This window comes from Zosterops lateralis, assembly GCF_965231275.1.
Source record: "Zosterops lateralis genome assembly, chromosome: 3".
NCBI lineage: Eukaryota > Metazoa > Chordata > Aves > Passeriformes > Zosteropidae > Zosterops > Zosterops lateralis.
The window spans coordinates 43,956,936-43,976,140 of NC_139764.1; the positions used below are offsets into that span (position 1 = coordinate 43,956,936).

General features: G+C 37.1%; 1 protein-coding gene across 2 annotated transcripts in view; it reads right to left on the minus strand.

The window, feature by feature from the left end:
- The window catches only part of ARID4B (AT-rich interaction domain 4B), an 85,457-nt gene that overhangs the window by 47,266 nt on the left and 18,986 nt on the right, over positions 1-19,205 (minus strand). For both annotated transcript variants that reach the window (XM_083857982.1, XM_083857981.1), the window contains exons 3-5: positions 8,072-8,182; positions 3,241-3,306; positions 2,560-2,650 (exon numbers count right to left, since the gene is read on the minus strand). In XM_083857982.1, coding sequence (XP_083714108.1) covers positions 2,560-2,650; positions 3,241-3,306; positions 8,072-8,182 — 268 coding nt within the window. The remainder of the gene's footprint in view (positions 1-2,559; positions 2,651-3,240; positions 3,307-8,071; positions 8,183-19,205) is intronic.

The following is a 19,205-nucleotide window of genomic DNA, read 5'->3' on the forward strand; positions in this document are numbered from 1 at the left end:
AATGAGAGATAAAAAAAAAATCTATCCACTTCAAGAGATAAGCTGCCTACAGCAGAGGTAAACCTATTCAGAGCTAGGCAGGTAGCCACATAATGTGTCCTATGTGGTAATCTACTTGTGGCCTCTTCCCTGCCAGACGGAATCTTAATCTTGTTCCATAACATGAATACTTTCAGAGGAAAAGCTTGACCGCCCTGAAAGACTTATGTGGCCAGCATGGCACATATGGCTTAATGAGTATGACATTCTGATCTATTGGAACATCCTGAAAACCATCTACTGAGCAGGCAACCAGGAGTGTAATGTATTTAAAATCACATATTCTGAAACTGCAAGAGAAAAGCCAGGGAAGAAAAGAGACAACTTAATGCAACCAAAACCACTTTGAATTCTGTGGAAAAGCATTGTAATGACAAAAAAGTGCAGAAGAGGATAAGATTACTTTTGAATGTGCATAGCTCTGCATTTTTAGTAAAGCAGATAATTCTGCAATTTTCTTCCCCTCCCTCATAGTAAACACAGACTTTAAGAGACATTTATATGAATGACAAAACAGTATCTAGTTACCAGGACAAAAATACCTTGAGCTCTTTGAGGATTTTTTACAGGGCAGGCAAAAGTAAGGACACTTAAGTATGTATGTATGTATGTGCATGTGTGTATATAGACATAGATATTTATAGATGTAGGCCTATTATATTTACAAGTTTTATGCATATACATATATATATATATATATCTCCATACATAGTGCTACACTAATTTTAAAAGACTGTACTAGTTGGATTTTTATAAAAAAAATATTTGTTTTTTGTTGTTCTTTGGTAGGAAAGCAGTAGCACTAAAAAAAAACATGTAAGCAAATTGATGTACAATTTCTATTCAGACAACACCTTATGAATACAAGACACACAGGGATGCTCAAAGCAACTTTGCCCATACTTCAGTGTGGGCTCACTGAAGCATGGTCTCATAAAAAAAGAGGTCTCAAGCAGCCCTCAAAGTGTTATTCCTCTCCAGATACTGCTGCAATGGCATATCTGGTCTTAAGTAACTTTTGCAAAGGTACTACTTCAAATGGATCCATGCCTTCACAAAGTTTTGGACCAAATCATAGCAATTTTATTCACAAAATCATTAACAGTGCAAATAATTAGATGCTTCTCAGCAAGTGCCAGGACAACATTAGATAACTGCTAGTTAGGAAATGTGGCAATTCTAGAATCTGGTAAATGGCAACTATATCTTACAGTGGGACTCTCACTCAGATCTGCAAAGTCATCACTGTCAGTAAAGGTAATTTTCATCTCATTCCCCTCACCCTCTTGACAAAGACCATTCTAATCATCCACATCTAGAGTCAATTCTCTATCGAAGTGCAATACACTGCCAGCAGCTGTGCTGCTTTTACCCATTCTGCAAGGTCAACATGCTTGTGTCTGCTTTTATCTACAAAACACAAGAGCTGAGACTGAAACCCATACTTCTTCCTATTTCCCAAGTTCAGGATTTTTAATAGACATCTCCTTTGACTGCATCTCTGTGACATCTACCTTCAAAATTTAATCTGCATGGATTCCTGTCATATTCTTCTTGCTGAACTGCTAACCTCACACTTCTTCAGAAACATAGACATGCAACACAGTTCTAACACCAGCTATACCATTTGCTTCTTAAAAAGCTCTCATATCTGATCCACTTCTGTATTAATTACCAAAATACTATCTATGTTAATTCTTGACTTTGTATCTTATGTTTCATCCCATCTTAACCCAGTCTCATCTTTACTAATAGATTCTACTTCTCCAACAGGAAAACAAACATATTTTCTTCAACACTCATCTGTAAGGTCTTACCTAAATTTAGAGCTTTATGCCTTCTGAAATGACTATGACTAGGGAAAATAAAGTCTTTCCCTAGTTGTTCAACATCACTTGATTAACAGCAACCCCTATCTCCAAAGAACTAAGTCTTGCTAAAGTTCTTTCAAGATCTAGTCTTCATCTTCCCATACATGCCCAGGAGAGGATATGTAATTCCTCAAGAATTAATACATTTCCTGTACGTAAATTAAAAGAAATCTCCGTCCTCTATTTGCTAGAGAGCATGTAGTGTATTACTGAACATCTGAAATACCACATTATAACAAGCCACATGTATTTTAACAACTGCTGTTTGTTGTAAGGGCTAAGTCTAGGAGTGGGGAAAAGTAGATGTTGCAGCTTGTGTTTTAAAAGCACTTCCTTGCTTTTTTTTTAAGGACATGTGACAGCATATTTTGCTTTAGAATATTTAACAACAGTGTATTAAATAGCTAAGGAGCAGTTACCAGTTAGAGCAATTCACTACGTCTTTATTTGGTGTCCCAATTTTAGATTGTAAAGAGTGCAGTTTCTTATAAAAACCCAAAATAAATAATTTATCTTCAAAGTTTTCATAAAAACTCTGAATACCTAAGCATCTCAAAAATATCTCTCTCACCATGCTTAGGACATGTCCAGGCAACAGGCTTATTTTTAAGTCCTAAGTTTTATTCAAATACATAAATTTTTCTCTTACCTACAGTATACCAACTTGCATCTGTTAATTTGTTGATAACTGCTTCCTGGTATGTTCCATCTGGATTCTTCACTTCCACAACAGTTCCTACCTAAAATAGAGAACTCACTTAGCACTGGAAAGTTTCTAAAACAGGCAATAAAATCAACACTTTTGTGTTAACAAACAGAGATAAATTCTAACCTATTCCATGTCAAACATAAAATGTTTTTTGAGTTTCGCTTGAATATACTTGTGTCCCTCAAACTTCTTTTTTCATTCCTTTAAAATAAGCCAACTAACTGAGCTGATTATTTCCTGCCAGCAGGTGGGGAACAAGAACCAATTTGAGTGATGTCATTCTCTTGTATAAGAGCTTTCCCATCAAATCTTCCTGCCGAGCTCTCCAAAGGAACAGTGACTAAAAATCAGTGCCAGCCATACTTCTTAGCTTTAAGGCAAAAAGAACAGAGGCTCACACCAGCCCATGCTGCATCCCCTTTAACTACAAAGAAAAAAGCTAACATAAAGAATATACTGTTTCTAACTCTGTAGCATTATTTTTATGCTTTGATCTTATCTAACTGTGTTGTAAGTTGAACCTTCTACTCTCACCCCAAACCATATATGCACATTTACGTCATATACTGAAAAGAAAAACATTATTCAAAGCATTAGCAAGATATAAACCAAATTTATTACCTTTAAGGGACCCTTTATATGGTCATCTTGCACTTCCACCGTTGAAGAATCATGCCTAAAGGTTACCTAAAAAATATAGTTTAACTGACAATCACTTGATACAATTGAGCAGCATAAGCACATGCAAACGTCAGTAGCCCTTCTCTTACTCTTATTTTAGAGATAACCACCATAATTATTCCACTTGCTGAAAGCTTTTTTATTCATATATTTTAAAAATACAAGGGGCTAATTTCTTAGTTATAAAAACTCTTGGAATATTTTTTATCTTTCACAATAGAATAATTATCTCTAAAGGAAATGACAGATAAGAGTACAACAAAATTGTCTGATGGCTCAAAATGATCTCTGCAGTTCTCTTAAATGATCTGAACTTCTCTAGTACCACAGCAAGAAAGGAGAAAGTTTCAAGACTTCTGAGTACAACTTTAAAGAAACACTTATATTTCAACGCTGTGAAATCAAACAGCTTTAGCACCTTTATCTTCTGCTGATAGAAGTGCATTTTTCACCTCACAGTTGAAAGACTCACACAAGTACAGGACACTGCTGTCGGCTAAACAAAATGAAGAACTCAAACGGGCTTTCAGCTAATGTCAGTCTAGCCTACACATAGAGCTAATTGGAAGGAAATGTAAAAACAGCTAACTTTTCAGTCCTTCAAAACTGGAGTAAGTAAACCCTGTAAACATTTAAGGTATTTTCCCCTGTAATTCCCATAAAGATACAAAGGCTGTTGTCTTTAATTCTACACACTCTGTCCTCAGAAGAAAAAAGTGGTCTGGAAATTCAAATGTATTATTAGGTTAACTGTACCAGGTGCTACAGACATTCACTGTTCATTTCATTCTCAATTATCCTAGCTACACTGGAAGTCACAGGATCCTCCTATCAATTAGATCTGAAGTTTTACTTCCACTCTGGTTTTAAAATTATAGGAAACTGAGAAAATTATGGAATTACATTTTATGTATCTATGTACATTTATCAACACATAAATGATGTTCTGATGTTCACCAGAACAAACTCTCTTGGTGTTGAAGTATATGATGTTTCACTGACTATTTGAAATAAGAAAGAATGTAACATGAGATCCAGCTGTGTAACACCAGCTCTCAACTGCAGCAATCCTTCATCAAAAGTCTGGACTTGTTTCACCCATGATCACATCCTCACTGTTCTGGAGAGCTTCACAGTAGCACACACCAACAGCAAAATTTCCTTCAGAACCAGTGTTCCCTTAACACCAACTCTCCTACACAGCCTTCTCAGAGAGATTGTAAGGAATTTTGCCAAGAACAGCACCTACAATCAGGACTAAGGACAATCTATCCTCAGTCTCATTAGAAAACAAATGCACTAAAATGCTACACTGCCTTCCAGGTACTATTCCAATGAAACAGTCATCTTGTCCATCTTCTGTCAGAATTACAGCAACACATATAGTTGTGAGAGTATGTTCTTTTCAGACCTGCACATCTCACCTGCTGATGGCAAATATTTTCTGTCCACCACAGAGACAAAATCATAACTTGTAACCAAAAGGCAGACAAAGGATTCAAGCTAGGAATTAACTGAGCAAAGACTACTCTTCTGAACTTCATCCTGACAGATACAGGTATTTAATTCTCTCTTTGGGGAAATTTATCTAGAAAGCCAAACTTAAGTTAAGATGCAAAATAATCTGAAACCAAGGGTCACTAGTGGCTCATAAGAAATATCCAGTACATCAATTCTGATTTAGAGACATCTGTTTTTATTTACTTTCTGTAGTTATCTTAAATGTATTTTGTAGCAAAAAGGAACTCTATCCAGATCTGTCAGTCAGCCACAATATACTCTGATGAAAGGTAAACAAAGCAAATTGCTACTGTGTATTCCAGAATAGTTTGTCTTTTTAAAGATGTCTTGGGGCTTTGACTCTTTGGAGGAAGAGTTTTGATACCAACAATTTTTGCTTCTTGAGATATTAATTTGTGCTCAAAAAATACTGGTTATTAACAGAAATATTCAAACTCCAACTCAGGGTGACACTGCTGGCCTTTCTTGAAGCTGAGAAAAGTGATGTCAGTATTTATGAGTTGTGGGTTTTAATTCACACAGTATTTAGCAGTGTGGAACCTTTCTGTCTCAGGCAAAAGATTAAGATATTTAACACATCATTGACTTGGTTAGACTCAGCTGGAATTTCTATTTTCTTCACCATCCTGAAAAGACAGTCCTAATAAGTTCTATTACAGCAGAAGCTTTGTTTATTTCTGTTTAATGAAGACCTACATAGAAAACAGTTTCTTCTGAAACTTTTGTGCAGGGTGCCCAAATGCAAGTGGTGGTGGATGATGTTGCTAATTGTTTGAGGAGACGCTGCCAAAATAAACTGGCTTAAATAACTCTAAAACAAGCTATAACAGATCTGATAAAGTAGATAACAGTCTTGGAACACCCAAAGTCGTACCTTTGAGTCAAATTTGTACTGCCTTCCACACTTTTGAAAAGTCCACACGAATCTGAAGTTTTACTGCTTTCCATGAGTAAGTGTGCAATTCTGTTAACATGTTACTGTAGAATTCTATACCATATAAAGAATTTGCCAAAGACTGCTAAACTGTGAAATACAGTACCTATTGATACTGAAATTATAAGTACAGAGCACTAAAATAAATTACATAGCATTAAATTGAATACAGTTATTAAATTATGCTGTGATGGGAAAGTTATTGTGAAGGTATCTCCTCAAAATATCCTGGGAAGCAGAATTCAACAGAAGAAGAAAGCACATAAAAGGAGACACAATTAAACATATTTTACTTCTCTGAAGATTACAATACTTCATATTGAAAGAATTTTGTTGCCATCCTACTTTCTCAGCAGAATATCTAGTTATAAAACTTAAATGTCTGCTTTACACTAAAATTGACATTATGAAGTTAACTGACTTTTTTCTCCTCTAGTAATTCTAGAAGACTAAGGCATTAAACATATACTGGGGCCAAAAGAAACCCATTCAACAAGTGAAAAAAATAGTGCAGCAGATAATATACCAAAATTCCAGACAAAGCACACCTGGTAATGTGCTTTGTTAGAATCTCTGAGTATCTTTGTTAGAGTTAATATTGAGGAAAGTATGCATGTGCCAGAAAGAGCTAAACAGATTTTCAGAAAAAATCAGAGGGACGCTGTTAAGTTTAAGGAATTCATGCTCCTGGTGGAGAAAAAAACAATGTAAACAGATATTGTTACAGTATTTACACACAAAAATCTCAACTATAGATCACTTTACTCTAGAGCAACAACAGTACTGGGGCCAAACTGCCCTAAATGATACAGTAACAGTGAACACACAGATCCCCACACAACCCCCTCTGGATCCAGAAAGCTTTGTACAAAATCTCCACAATTTACAGAAAAATTCCATTTCATGTCAAGATCTTTCTGCAGACCTTGCATCAACCAAACTTCAGGTGATAAACACATAAGAAAATACTCAGCACTAAATAATAAATAGCAAATGGCCATCTAAGGAGCTGGACTGAAAGTCCCTCAAGGAACTGAAATTAGTTAAGATTTCACTGATCTAGGCACCACAAAATCCCTCTATTAAAAACTGATGTTTAACAGCTTAAATAGCAATACGTAATCACTTAAACCCAATGGTACTGTAAAGCATAGACCAGCTGATGCTACTAAAAGTTTTGACTAATGAAATGAAAAGACCACTGATTTACTCCTCTGGCAGATTTAAGACTCAAATCTTGTATTTAACATTACTATCAAATAAGTGACAACAGACCTTCCCACCACGGTTTATGGAGAGTGCCTGCTCTCTCCCTCAGATACACTACAGGCAAAAAATCAGCCACAGCATGAGGGCAGAGTTAAATAATGCACACTAGTTTAGAGTGTGTAATAGTATTCAATAACAGGTTATCACTACTCACATTTCACATATTTTTCACTTAAATTTACAGTAGATATAAAATATATATATTCTGCCACTATAACTCTTGCAGAGCAATAATCTAACTTGTATTTTCTAGGTGGTTTTGATCCTTTCTCTGTAATGTTTCTGTATGAGGTTGAGAGGCAAAGCAGAAAAATAGTACCTCCTCCCAAATCAGAAATTTTTAGAGCAACATTACCCCAACAGAAACATACAGCTATTCTGCAGTGTATTGTTCTCTTTATTTCTAGAAATGATACTCTAAATTTTCAAGGAATGTTAAAATGTATATCTTGCAATCCCTTTGCAGAATTTTTATTTGTCCTGCATGTGGGTTATATTGATTCAGTCATTAACTAGTTATCATAAAGCTTAGGTGAGATCCCCTCCTTGCTATTCTGTAAGACTCAATATGCCATGTGTTTTTTGGAAGGCAGAGGGGTTTCAGCTTATTCCTGAAGCATTACCTGGTTGCCACGGCTAAATGGCAGTGACCTGTGCTCCCCAAGTAAAAGACACCCTATTAAAGCCTACTTCAAGTAGTCCTAGCTATTTTCTGATAATATTCTCCCATATGTAAGCCTACATTTGTCACACTTTAATCAATTACTTTAAGGTCAGCCTATGGCATTGAAGGTCAAAAACACGCAGATGACTAAGTAGTGACAGAAACAGAACATATTTATTTGTGTGGGAGTGGGGGAATCCCTCCCATCCCAACAATAATAAGCTTACTGTTATTTCAAAGACTGTAATGCCAAGCCTCCAAGAACAGGACTGCCTCTTAGCTGTCCTAAGACTAAGGAGAAGTTTCACATCGTGCCATTTTGAACATTAGTCACTTTTTTACCATGCCTCCTCAAAAACAGCGTTGGCAGGAAAACCACATACCTTGACTTTGACGAGCCTTTTTGCTGTCTTGATCTTGGCTTCACAGAAGGCTCCTCTGTACTTTGCACTAACATCAGTGCCCACTGTGAGATAGGGAGGCTCATCAATTGCCTGGAACAGAAAGAAAAACAGCTGCTTTTTAATTACTGACCACTGGCAATACAGCTACCACAGTCTCACCAATTTTTGTGGACTAAGTATTATAAAACAGCCCAATGAAACTTAAATTGACAGCAGCAGAAACACAGAACACTAAGCTAATACGATGAATATAATTACAATCTCATACAGCTATAATCTCATGATATAAGATCATAAGTACAATAAACTGATACCACAGTTACCTACAATAAGCACCACAGAGTCTTCCAGCCTCTGCACCATCTGAAGACACAGCAGGTGATCAGTTCTGCTGCAATGGTGAAGGCCAACCAAGTTCTACCAACCAAGTTCTACCTTCTTCTTTAAACTGCCCCAAGACCTGATAAGTTGCACGAGGACACTGGTGTTTATTTCCCTCAAATAATTAAGGTTCATTTTTCATTAATAAACAGAAAAACTCCGAAGAGATTTTGCTTTTTCACTTTCGAATAAAGTAAATGATGAAGATGACACTCATCAGGAGAGCAGCCCACGGGCAAGGTACAGTAGGAGACTAACAGAGACTAAACTCACAACAAAGGTGAAGTGTCCAGACAAAACACAAGGTTTTGTGACATGAAACACAGGACAAGGTGACACCAAAACAGGGAAGTAAGAAACAGAAGAGGTGGGAGATAAGAGAACATAGGTCAAATCAGTATACTGAGTGAGATCATGAAGGCACAGCTCCTTCAAAGGAAGTGAATCTTCTTTCACACAACCTCTCCTAATATAATCTGGGTGAGGCGATTCCAGATAACTGAACCATCTATGAAATATCACTTCATAGACTCTGGGTCAGAAGAGGGAAGGCAGAGGGTGACATGCAAGAGGAGAGAGGTTGTTTTCAAGAGCTGCAAGCCTCCATGGAGACCCAGACAAGAGCAGAGCAAAGAGATTTAAGCCCTTATCAAAGCCACATTGTGTTTCTGTGCCCCTACAGATTCAAACACAGATTACAAGGGGCATCTCTGGCACATCCAGGTTCTCTGTGGGAAAAATATAGAGATAAATCTTCACAGGCATCAGAGAATGATACTATTTGAGACTGAATCAGATAATTCCTACTAGCTGCTTCCAGTTCCAATACATCAGAAGACATGGAAATATGTACTTGAATGCTTCAGTGCACCGTTTTTTCAGAAATTTAAGTTGTACAAAACTTGAAATTGAGAAAATTAGATGGCTACAGGGTTAACTCCTTATTAATAATGTTTTTTACAGTGACTCTGTTCCAGCATCTCTCTCTCTCACTGGCAGGCAATAGAATGTATTTCTGAGTACTGTAAAACCGTTACCAATCTGCACTTTCTAAGATCATCAGAAGCATGAATGCGCTAATGAACCCCTCGCCCTCTCTCCCTGCATGTGAGGTACGTGACTGCATGCAGAGTAGCAGGATATACCACGCTGGTGGTAGTATATCCATCAACACCTATCCTTTCCTACTCCAGGCTTAATAGCAATAAAATTCCACTGAGATTAGCAAGGAATCTGTTTAGCCTGTTGGGATTCTGAAATTCATTCTCTCCTTGCTTGCCCAACAGCACTTGCCTGTAAGGCAGGCTGCAATGCTCTTCTCTTGCTGCACTTGGATGGATGCTGAAAGAGGGGCTCAGATGGTGATAAATTTGGTTTTGGTCAGTACTCTCACTGAAGTGAACCAAGAAGTGGCTGTTTCACACAACATGAATCTGAGCAGAACAAAGTAGCAATGTATTCTCTTGCAAAGACAGTAAAGCTCTAAAAGGGGAGCATCCTTCCTGCTCCGCTGCACTCTTTAGTAAAGAAACTCATTTACCACTACAGGGGTGATAGCATTTCATGCCAGTTCATCTTCCAAAGTTAAAAGGAACTGTGGAGTACTGAGATTACTTTAATGAGAGTGACAGATCCCAGATGGGTCCACACAGATGCACACAGCTATGATTCTCCTTTAAACAAAACTTAAAGAGTGGTTGTGTCAGTGTCAGTCTATCCTTCCCTATACAGAAAAAAGAATTATCACAAAGACTAATCCACAATGTCAAGGTGAACTTACAGAAAACTATAGAATACCTTTTCTTCAGTGCTATTGACATTAACTAAAACAAGTAAGTTTTGAACACCAAGAAAACCTGAAGCTCGCATCTTTGAAAATTTACAGCAGACGAACAAGGAAGTCAACAATCAAGCTTTAAGCAGGACTTTAAATTCTTATAAAGACCATAATTACCAGTATTGTGATTACTTTATCACTAACTTATTCTTAACAACCTCTTCCAGAAAGAATAGTCATTCAAAAAACAACATCTGTAAGAACTTCTGTTACTAACAAACAAGTTAATTTCAATCTCTAGCTTAAATCCTTTGAAATTACTCTTACGCCTTTCACTGGAATTAGTTAATATTTACTGCTGTAAAGAACTGCAAAGAATAGCAAACATATGGACTATTTGATTACCAATGTAGATATGTTTACTAGAAATACAGCATCGGAGTGGCTTTTGAGAGAAAAATTATGAAATTAGTTTCTTTAGCTACCACTATAAATCATTATATACTTTAAAACAGTATCTGAAATCTTCAATGGATACATACTGGATTTTTTTTCCCGCTATTTCATTATTCCATTGAAAGACAAATTACATGGGCTTTTCTCCCACCCAAATCACTTAACTGAAATTTCCATGATACCTTCCTCATTGTGACAGAGTAACAGTTGGAAGGGGCAAGTAAAAATAATTGGCAAAATGTGATGCATCATAGTGAATGCGAACTAGAAAAATAAAAGTAATGATTAGAGTCTGGCATTAATTTCAGATAATTGTTACCATGACTTTGTCATTCCCACCAACTCTGAGTCACCTGTTCTCAAGGTTTTATTCAATTCCACCAACATTAGAGAGATTAAAAATTAGTATACAGCTATTTTTACCTTTCTGTTATCCCTTCCCTGCTTTGTGCTTACGTAATTTATTAGATATCCTTACGCTCAGACTGAATATATCTTTGCCTATTTAATGCTGACATGTTTTATCAGGATTTCTTTTTATTCTTTTTTTAGGCTTTTCAGAGCAGGTTTCTAGAAAATAATAATAATTTTTAAAAGTATGCTAAAATGCAGACAGCATTTGATAGCTCAGTAATCTTGGAAAAGGTCTTGTAAGCATACTGAAAATACCTTAACAAGAATCTTTGCAGTGGTATCTAAAGGGAAGGGGGACTACCCTGTAATACAACAAGTTCTGGGCCTCCTCAGATTCTTGAAAGTCACTTAAAACAAAACTAGTCTCACAAGTTACTGTTTCAGCCGCTATTTTATTTCAAAGTTAATGTGAATTGGCATTTACATTTTTCATGTGAACATAATCACCTGCACTCTATAATTTAAAGATAAGAATCATCGTTTCAGGAGCATATCACAAACAATCAGTAAACTTGTGTCAACAGCAAAACTGAGAAGTATGCCCAGCACACGCCATCATTCATGTATAATGAGATCATGAATTTCTTTCATTCAGAGCAGCCTCGATACACACCCCAGGATATCCTGTCAGTGTTTCTATGCCTCTACATGTACTCTTTCAAAAACCTCAGAGTTTACACTGGAAGGAGAAAAGTGAAGCTGATGGTAGTACCTCGGCTTGTTTGGTTGGTTGTTTTACGACTGCCAGAAGGCTGGCATTAAAGATCTTCACGGAGACCACTCACTCAGCAGGCGGTTCCGAGAGGAATCGTATTTTGCCTGCATGAGTGCCCGAGGCCAGGCGACCCAAGGGGAGCCGGCTCTGCGGGGTGACACCTGGAGACGGACACCCGGGGAGGGCTGTGTGTGTGTGAATCTATCATTTCACACGGATGCCCGGGGAGGGCCGTACCCCGCGGCCGAGCCAGGCGGGGGCTCCGGAGGGGCTCTTTCGGCAAGAGATGGGGACGAGCCCCTCCCCGGCATCCGCTGGACGCGGGGAGCTGAGCGCTACCAGGGCGTTCGAGCAGCGCCCCGAGGGGACGGGGACAGCCGGGCCGATGCTGCAGCCGGCGGAGGAAGGCAGCGCCCGGTGACTCGTTCCGCTCATCCGGGCGGGCAGAGGAGCAGCAGCGGTTCCCCGGGGAGCTGCCGCTTTAAGGGGAGGGGCCGGAGCCGGGAAGCTGCCAGAAGTTTCTGGCTGCCCGAGCCAGCCCCGAGCGCAGCCGCCCGCCCTCGCCCGCTCCCCGAAGGCGCCCACGGCTCCGGCAGATTAAGCGCGGATTGCCGTAAACTAAATTTGTCCCCTTAAGGCGATTATGGGGTAAATCTGCAGGCAGGGCTCCCCGGGAGCCTGCGCTGCTGGAGCCGGGCACCGAGCGGGATCCGGCCGGGAAAACGTGCGAGCGCTGCCCGTGGCCCCGCAGTGCAGCTCCTCCGGAACGCCGCTGGAATGCGCCTGGCCTTCAATGTCCTAAATCATCCGCCAAATCGCTATAAAAAAAGTTCCGACGCTGTCTTGGGTGAGCGAGAAGGGATAAAAAGAAAAACACTTCCTGCAGTTTTGCACTCTCCATTGGGAAAGCCAAACTAATGGACAAGCGCCACGCTACTACTAGCACTTAATTCTGTTTTATTAATGGGAGTAGGATGAATAGTTTCTCTGCTATCTCAATTCACAACTGCTGTGCGCGCAGAGGAGCTGCAGCACAGGCTGCCGCAGCCCAAAAGCTGGTTTACCACTTAAATCAGAAGCAGTCTCTAGGTGACCAGTCAGCAATTTCCACCAATTCAGTGGCGGAATTTTCTTTGGCAAGAAAAGTAGGTTGCTGGAAGGGTTCTGCTCCAGCCTTCGAGCTGATTATACCTGGAAGGATTGATAAATGGCTGGATGCCCACATCATAAAACAACCTGCACGTCTTCTGAATTTGGACATTTACATCAGTATTAATAGTTCTGGTCTTCAGCGTATGAGGGAGAAAACACACAGAGACCCCTCCAGGGTATTGTGGAATACACATTTTAACAATGCAATCTAAAATGGTAGCATCGTGTTTTTACATACATTTTAAAGTTGTAAAAAAGTTGGTTTTCCAGCATTTTTTTTTAACACACATTTTTTCTATCTCTGTGGGATGAAATCATTCTCACATCTCTTCTTTCAACAGCGCTGCATTACTACATTCAAATTCCTTTATAAATTCTGTCATGCCATACAGCAGCTGATAAAGTTGCTTTACACTGTGCTTTGCCCATAAGCACATCTATACGGTGTGTGAATGTATTATTTCTACCTCCTAATCTGTATTCTTCTGCACCATGTACAGGATGTTCCAAGTAAACCACATGAAAACAAGATTAAGTATTCAATCTAGAAATGTAGCAGACATGGTTACTAGGAAAGCCTGCAGGACTGCCTTTGGAGTAATATACAAAGAGGAAAAACCTCCCCTCAGTCTTTCATGTATATGAAGTCTGAAGAGCCAAGATTTCAGTTTGCATTAAACATTCAAAATTCAGCGTTTACCTTCTCTACAACTCTTGAGTCAAGAGACTAATGGTACATTTTCAACAAGCAAAACCAACCCCAGCTATCCCACAATCAGTGAAAAGAAAGGACTGGTTTTGAAAATCTAAGATTTGTTCAATGTCAATAACCAAGGTTCAGGGAAAGCTTGTTAAAGATTCAAGACCCCTCTCCCCCTGACCGCACCAGGCATCCAAATTATTACTAAGTTTCAAAAAAAAAAACCATTGTAAGGCTCAAAATGTGCTTTTCTCACCCATAGTAAGCATGAGTGGCAAAACTTTTTTCTACTGCCTCTGGTATTTTGAAATTACTTTTCAGAGGGAAGTGTTTACTCATTGTTTGTCTATAGTCCATAATTTAAGATGGAAGCACAGTTTGCAAATGGGATCATTACACATATACTTGACTATTCCATTTACAGTCATCCCAGTCCCATAATTTAGTAGGAAAACCCAACAATAATACCCCACTACTTCAATCCAAACCCAAATCTTGAAGTCTTCTAATGAAGAGCAAAAATTTTACATAGCTGGAACATTAAATTCAATTTCCATCCTGGAGAATTAGCAGCCACCTCAAAGTCATTCAATGGGCTTTCAGAAACCTTTGGGGCAATAAAAGCTTAAAAAGACTAGATTTTTAAAAACAGCTTTTTTTTTTCTTTTCCTTTTTTTTTCCCCTTTTTAAACAAGACTAAATTCAACATCTCCTAGACAAGTTCTGAAAAACAAAATTTCAAGAACACAGGTGAAAAAAACCACAAACACATAAAAAAATTTCCTCCCCAAATCCTAATGCATTTAACTTACAGATTATTACCTTAAATACTTTTAAACTGCAGTAAGTTCCACCCAACAGCAGAGATCCACCTACACACTGCAGAATCAATCTTTTAATAACCAAAATCACAGTGTAATTAGGAGTGCAAGATTTTGCTTACAGCTCAACCTGCTGTAGTTTGGAAAATGTTCAACTTTATAGTAATAGCAGACATCTTCAGGAAAAACTATTATTATAATACTTTTAATACACTCAATTTTGCAGATATCTTTATAGTTGATTTCAAATACATTCCTCATGTATTTTCAGAGCAACAAGGTGATAAAACTTCTAAAGCCTTTCTACAAACCACATCACCAAGGCACACAATTTGTCAAAGGCAAATGAAATATCTGAAGCAAAGACTGAAGCCCAGAAAAGAAAATAAAAAATTCCTTTTAAAAAACTAAATCCATTGGCCCATCATCCACCTTCCAGAAACGAGAACACCACAACAGGAAGCATGAGGAATTTTTCTGAAATTTGCAAACTACAAAATAGAATAAAAGGCAGTGATGTTTTCCACATGAAAAGGCTATTACATGAAAGCCCAAGAGTAAGAGTGTGCTTTGAGGAAATTTGCTTCTGGCTGAAAAAAAAATCAGATTTTTACTTGCCTTTTGGTTTTGTTACTGTTGTACATTTCATAGAAAGGCAGAACTATTAATTATGAAATTTATGAAGGAAAATGGTTCCGTTTCATCAATATTTGCCCATAAACCAAAATTTTGGTAGGAAACATTCTGATCAAAACAAACATTTTTAAGTTATAAAGGGGGGGAGGGGAGTTCTTGTAACAAAACCTATTTCCAGTTTCAATTCAAAATCTACAGGAAGTTTCAAGTAACACCTCACCAATCTTGTAAGCAAACATTATACAGCACATAACTGTGGCAAAATGTCATTGTTGTCTATCCCCCCAACCAAGCTGGAAGCTACCAGAGCTTAGTGCACTGATGTCTGGAAGCATTAAACCAACTTCTGACAGCTTTAGCCTTCCCTACAGCTGCAAAGCCAATATTTTCTTTATTTCAAATTATTCAGTTAGATCAATCCAGTGCCAAGCTTATTTGAAGTTCCTAAAGACTTGAACGGGTTTAAAAGCTGATTTTCCTCTCCAAATAAAAGCGAGCTGTGGAAAGGATTTACAGGTTCTAAGATCATGAAGGACCAAGAGACTCAAAACAAGAAATTCAACTCAGTAACAACAAGTAACACTTATCTTATTTATTGTATCTGTATTAAATGCAGAATGGATTTTCATTACTTTTACTTACCCATGTAAAGTTGAATTTTTATGGAATTAATTACCTTTTTTTTTTTCTTTCTTTTTAACTGTAAGTTGATGAATAAAATTATAAAAATATTTTAACTCTACTAAGAAAATGAGAAGTAATAATTCAAAGATTTTAAAAGTTAGTCTATCCTAATCACTGCCAAAGAGCAACTCAATTCTCCATACAGAAATTTACTGAGTAATGTAATTTCCAAACATTTAAACTGTAATTACCTCATTTCCTATTCAAAAGAGTAAATCCAGAAAGGTGACTATACTTTAAAAAATTACAGCATTTAGGGGTTTTTTTCCCCCTACCATACTGACTAAAATCCACTGAATTCTGATTCTGTTCCTAATTTGGTCACAGACTTGCTGCACCACGATGTGGCCCAGCAGGCTTGTACCAACTTTCAAGTCTGCAGAATGGGGGTAAATGCACCCTTACTCAAAGGCAAGCAAGGTTTTGATGTTTCTCTATAGTACTTTCAGACCCAAGAGTGGAAATCTGTATGCTTTCTATCAGTATAGCATATCATTCTATAAAATGTTTTATTTAATAAAAAACACTCCAGAACTGCTGATCAAGCTCTCTAAAAATAATGCCAGTTCTTTACAATTCCTTCTGTAGGGCTCTTGTTCTGTATTGCTGAAAGACTACATGAAGAAAAGATACTTTGAATGCCTACTCCTGCTGGTTATCCCCCTAAATATAAAATCTTTATGGAAGTCAATTATTGCCATAGCTACCAGATTGCAATTTTTTCCTGTAAGGTTTAGCTAAATAGTCAAACTATTTAACATTATAGCTTAGTACTGTAAAATGATACAACTTCATTAATTTTGGCCAGACTTTTGTACACTTCAAGCCTCAACACTGTTTCTACATACATAGAGATAAAAAGTAACAATTCATTTGAAGTAAGGAGCTTTTCAATGACGACTTTTAATCACAAATATTTTAAAAACTTCTTTCACATTTCCTGTGTTTTGTGCAACAACCAAAATTCATTCTAGTATGGAGAAAGCAATAAAATGTTTTTTGTTAGAGGATAAAATAATTCAGCAAAAAGTATATTTTTGATACCTGTTTAGCACTTTAACTAAGTTAAATTCAATTTTTGCATTGATAAACACCCTTTTGCCAACTAAAAGTTTCAGATATTGTTTAGAAGCATTATTTAAATTATTAGGCCTGAAAAACTTGCCGCGTTTTAAAAAATGTGCCACAGTTCTGTCTAAAGATGTTCCTATGAAAAACTTGGGATGTTTCAAAGCACTGAAAAGATTGATACAGTAATGATATGCTTGCATTCCAAATGGATTGGAACAAAGATCATTTGACAGTAATCAAACAAACCAGTCTAGGCTGTTCCTGAGCAAAATAATGAAGTGACTATGTAAAATCTGAAAAAAAACAACAGTCAATGAAATCTTAAAGAGAAAATAAACCCAAACAAACCTATTTTTTTAAAAAACTTGATAATTCTTAGGAATTATTTCTATTTCCAGTCAAAGAGAATTTAATGATTGTTTTATTTTTAAGAAGTTAGTTGCACAGTAAATTCAGTAAACAATACACAGAACAGGAAACTCTATATATGTGAAATTACTTGTCTGTATTCTAGGTAACTGATAACACTGGCATTTTAGTTGACAGAAAAATATAACAATATTTTTAGATAGTAAAACTGAGAGCAAGAGCAAGAACAGTGAACAGATACTAAAATCAGATAATTACCTAAGAATGTTGGGGGTTTTTTCACTGAAATTGTGGCATATTAAGATTGTTTATTATCATTGATTTTTAAAACTATTTTCAGTTGTGTAGAACTTTAGAAGCAAATTAATGCTAAACTGAAAAATGGAACTTCAAAAAAAAAAAGCCACCACCAAAACTCAAAACCAACACCCAAAAAACTCCAACCATAAATCACGACTCTTTTTGCTGCAGACACAAAATAAAATGTCATGCCTTGGTTTACTTCCATTCTTTGTACAACACTTTTTAAACTGGCTATGAGGCAGGAAAAGGGGGGAGGAGTTATTTTTGTTCCTACATTAGAACAGAAAGGGAAAGCTGAAGGAACAACACACAACTCAAAATCCCCAAGCAGAATGAGATTTCTGAAACACTGACCCAAGGCAATTCACTAAACACAGCTATGATTTTGTTAGTCTGACAATGTTTAAATATGTACTGATAAAATTATATTCCAAAATTCTAAGCATTTGAGATGTTATATTGTGTATTTTTATGAAATAATAAATGTAGCTGATTTTTAGTTTAATATAAAGTACTTTTTAGAATACCACATTAAAACTTTAACAGAGTAACACATTAAATCACATCATGAGTCTGGTAAAAAATTAATCTGTAGCCTCTGGATTTGGTTTTTGCCATTGTTGCTAGCGAGGAGAATGATGGGGGAGTACACAAAAGTAATGCCAAGCCTACACACAACCGTCAAACAATACAGAACAAAAAATGTAAATACAAAACCAAGTGAGAAAAGGGAAGTTTTTTTACAGAGAATCAACTCTTCTCAAGAAACATTATTTAGTAAGTTAAGCACAACCAATCTGCACACAAAGGCTATGCACAAATCCAAGCATTCAAGAACTAAGAACCTGCACTCCGTGGTTCTGAAAACGAAACACAGTTTATCTCCAGATGAACACAGCTCATCTTCAAAAATGAATCTGTAGCAGAGAGCCAACTGTACACAAGAGTGTACCAAAAGTATGGTAGTATAAAATGTCTAATGTCATACAGCAACACAAGAAATTTTAGACAAGAGAGTGGATTGTCTGCCATGCTCCCTCCATTGCTGCCTGGTAATTCAGTGTACAACTGCTGGCTGGGGACAAGACACTTAGAAAAGAACTATGAAAATTAGTTTAGAAAATACCTACAAAGAGACTGAAATAACTTAACCTAACCACTTAATCAAATATTAAATTACAATGGATGAGATTCCTGGGAAAAACAAACAAGAACTTCATTACACATAAAAGGTCATCAAGGTCATTCCTCTCAGCAGGATCATTTTTAGCTGTATTATTCATAACAGGTGTCTGTAATACCTATTCTTACATTTAGGAGTGAACATTCTGCATTCTGCAGTGTTTACAGGCTTTTCTATAACAGCTCATTTGAACACTCCTTGCTACTGTTAATCTTTGTTTTATCAATATTGCAAATGGACACAAGTGTACTTCTGCTTTGTAGCTTTAAAGAGATGCAACTTCTTAAGAGTAACCCTATTTCTAGAAGAAAAAACAACTTATGGTGTAAATTTTATATATAGGTTAATATATATATATATATTTATTTATATTAACCTATAGGCCCTGTATTTTGAACTGTACCTCTGGAGTATGATTTAATTAACTCACATATTTCTCCTAGCTGGTGCC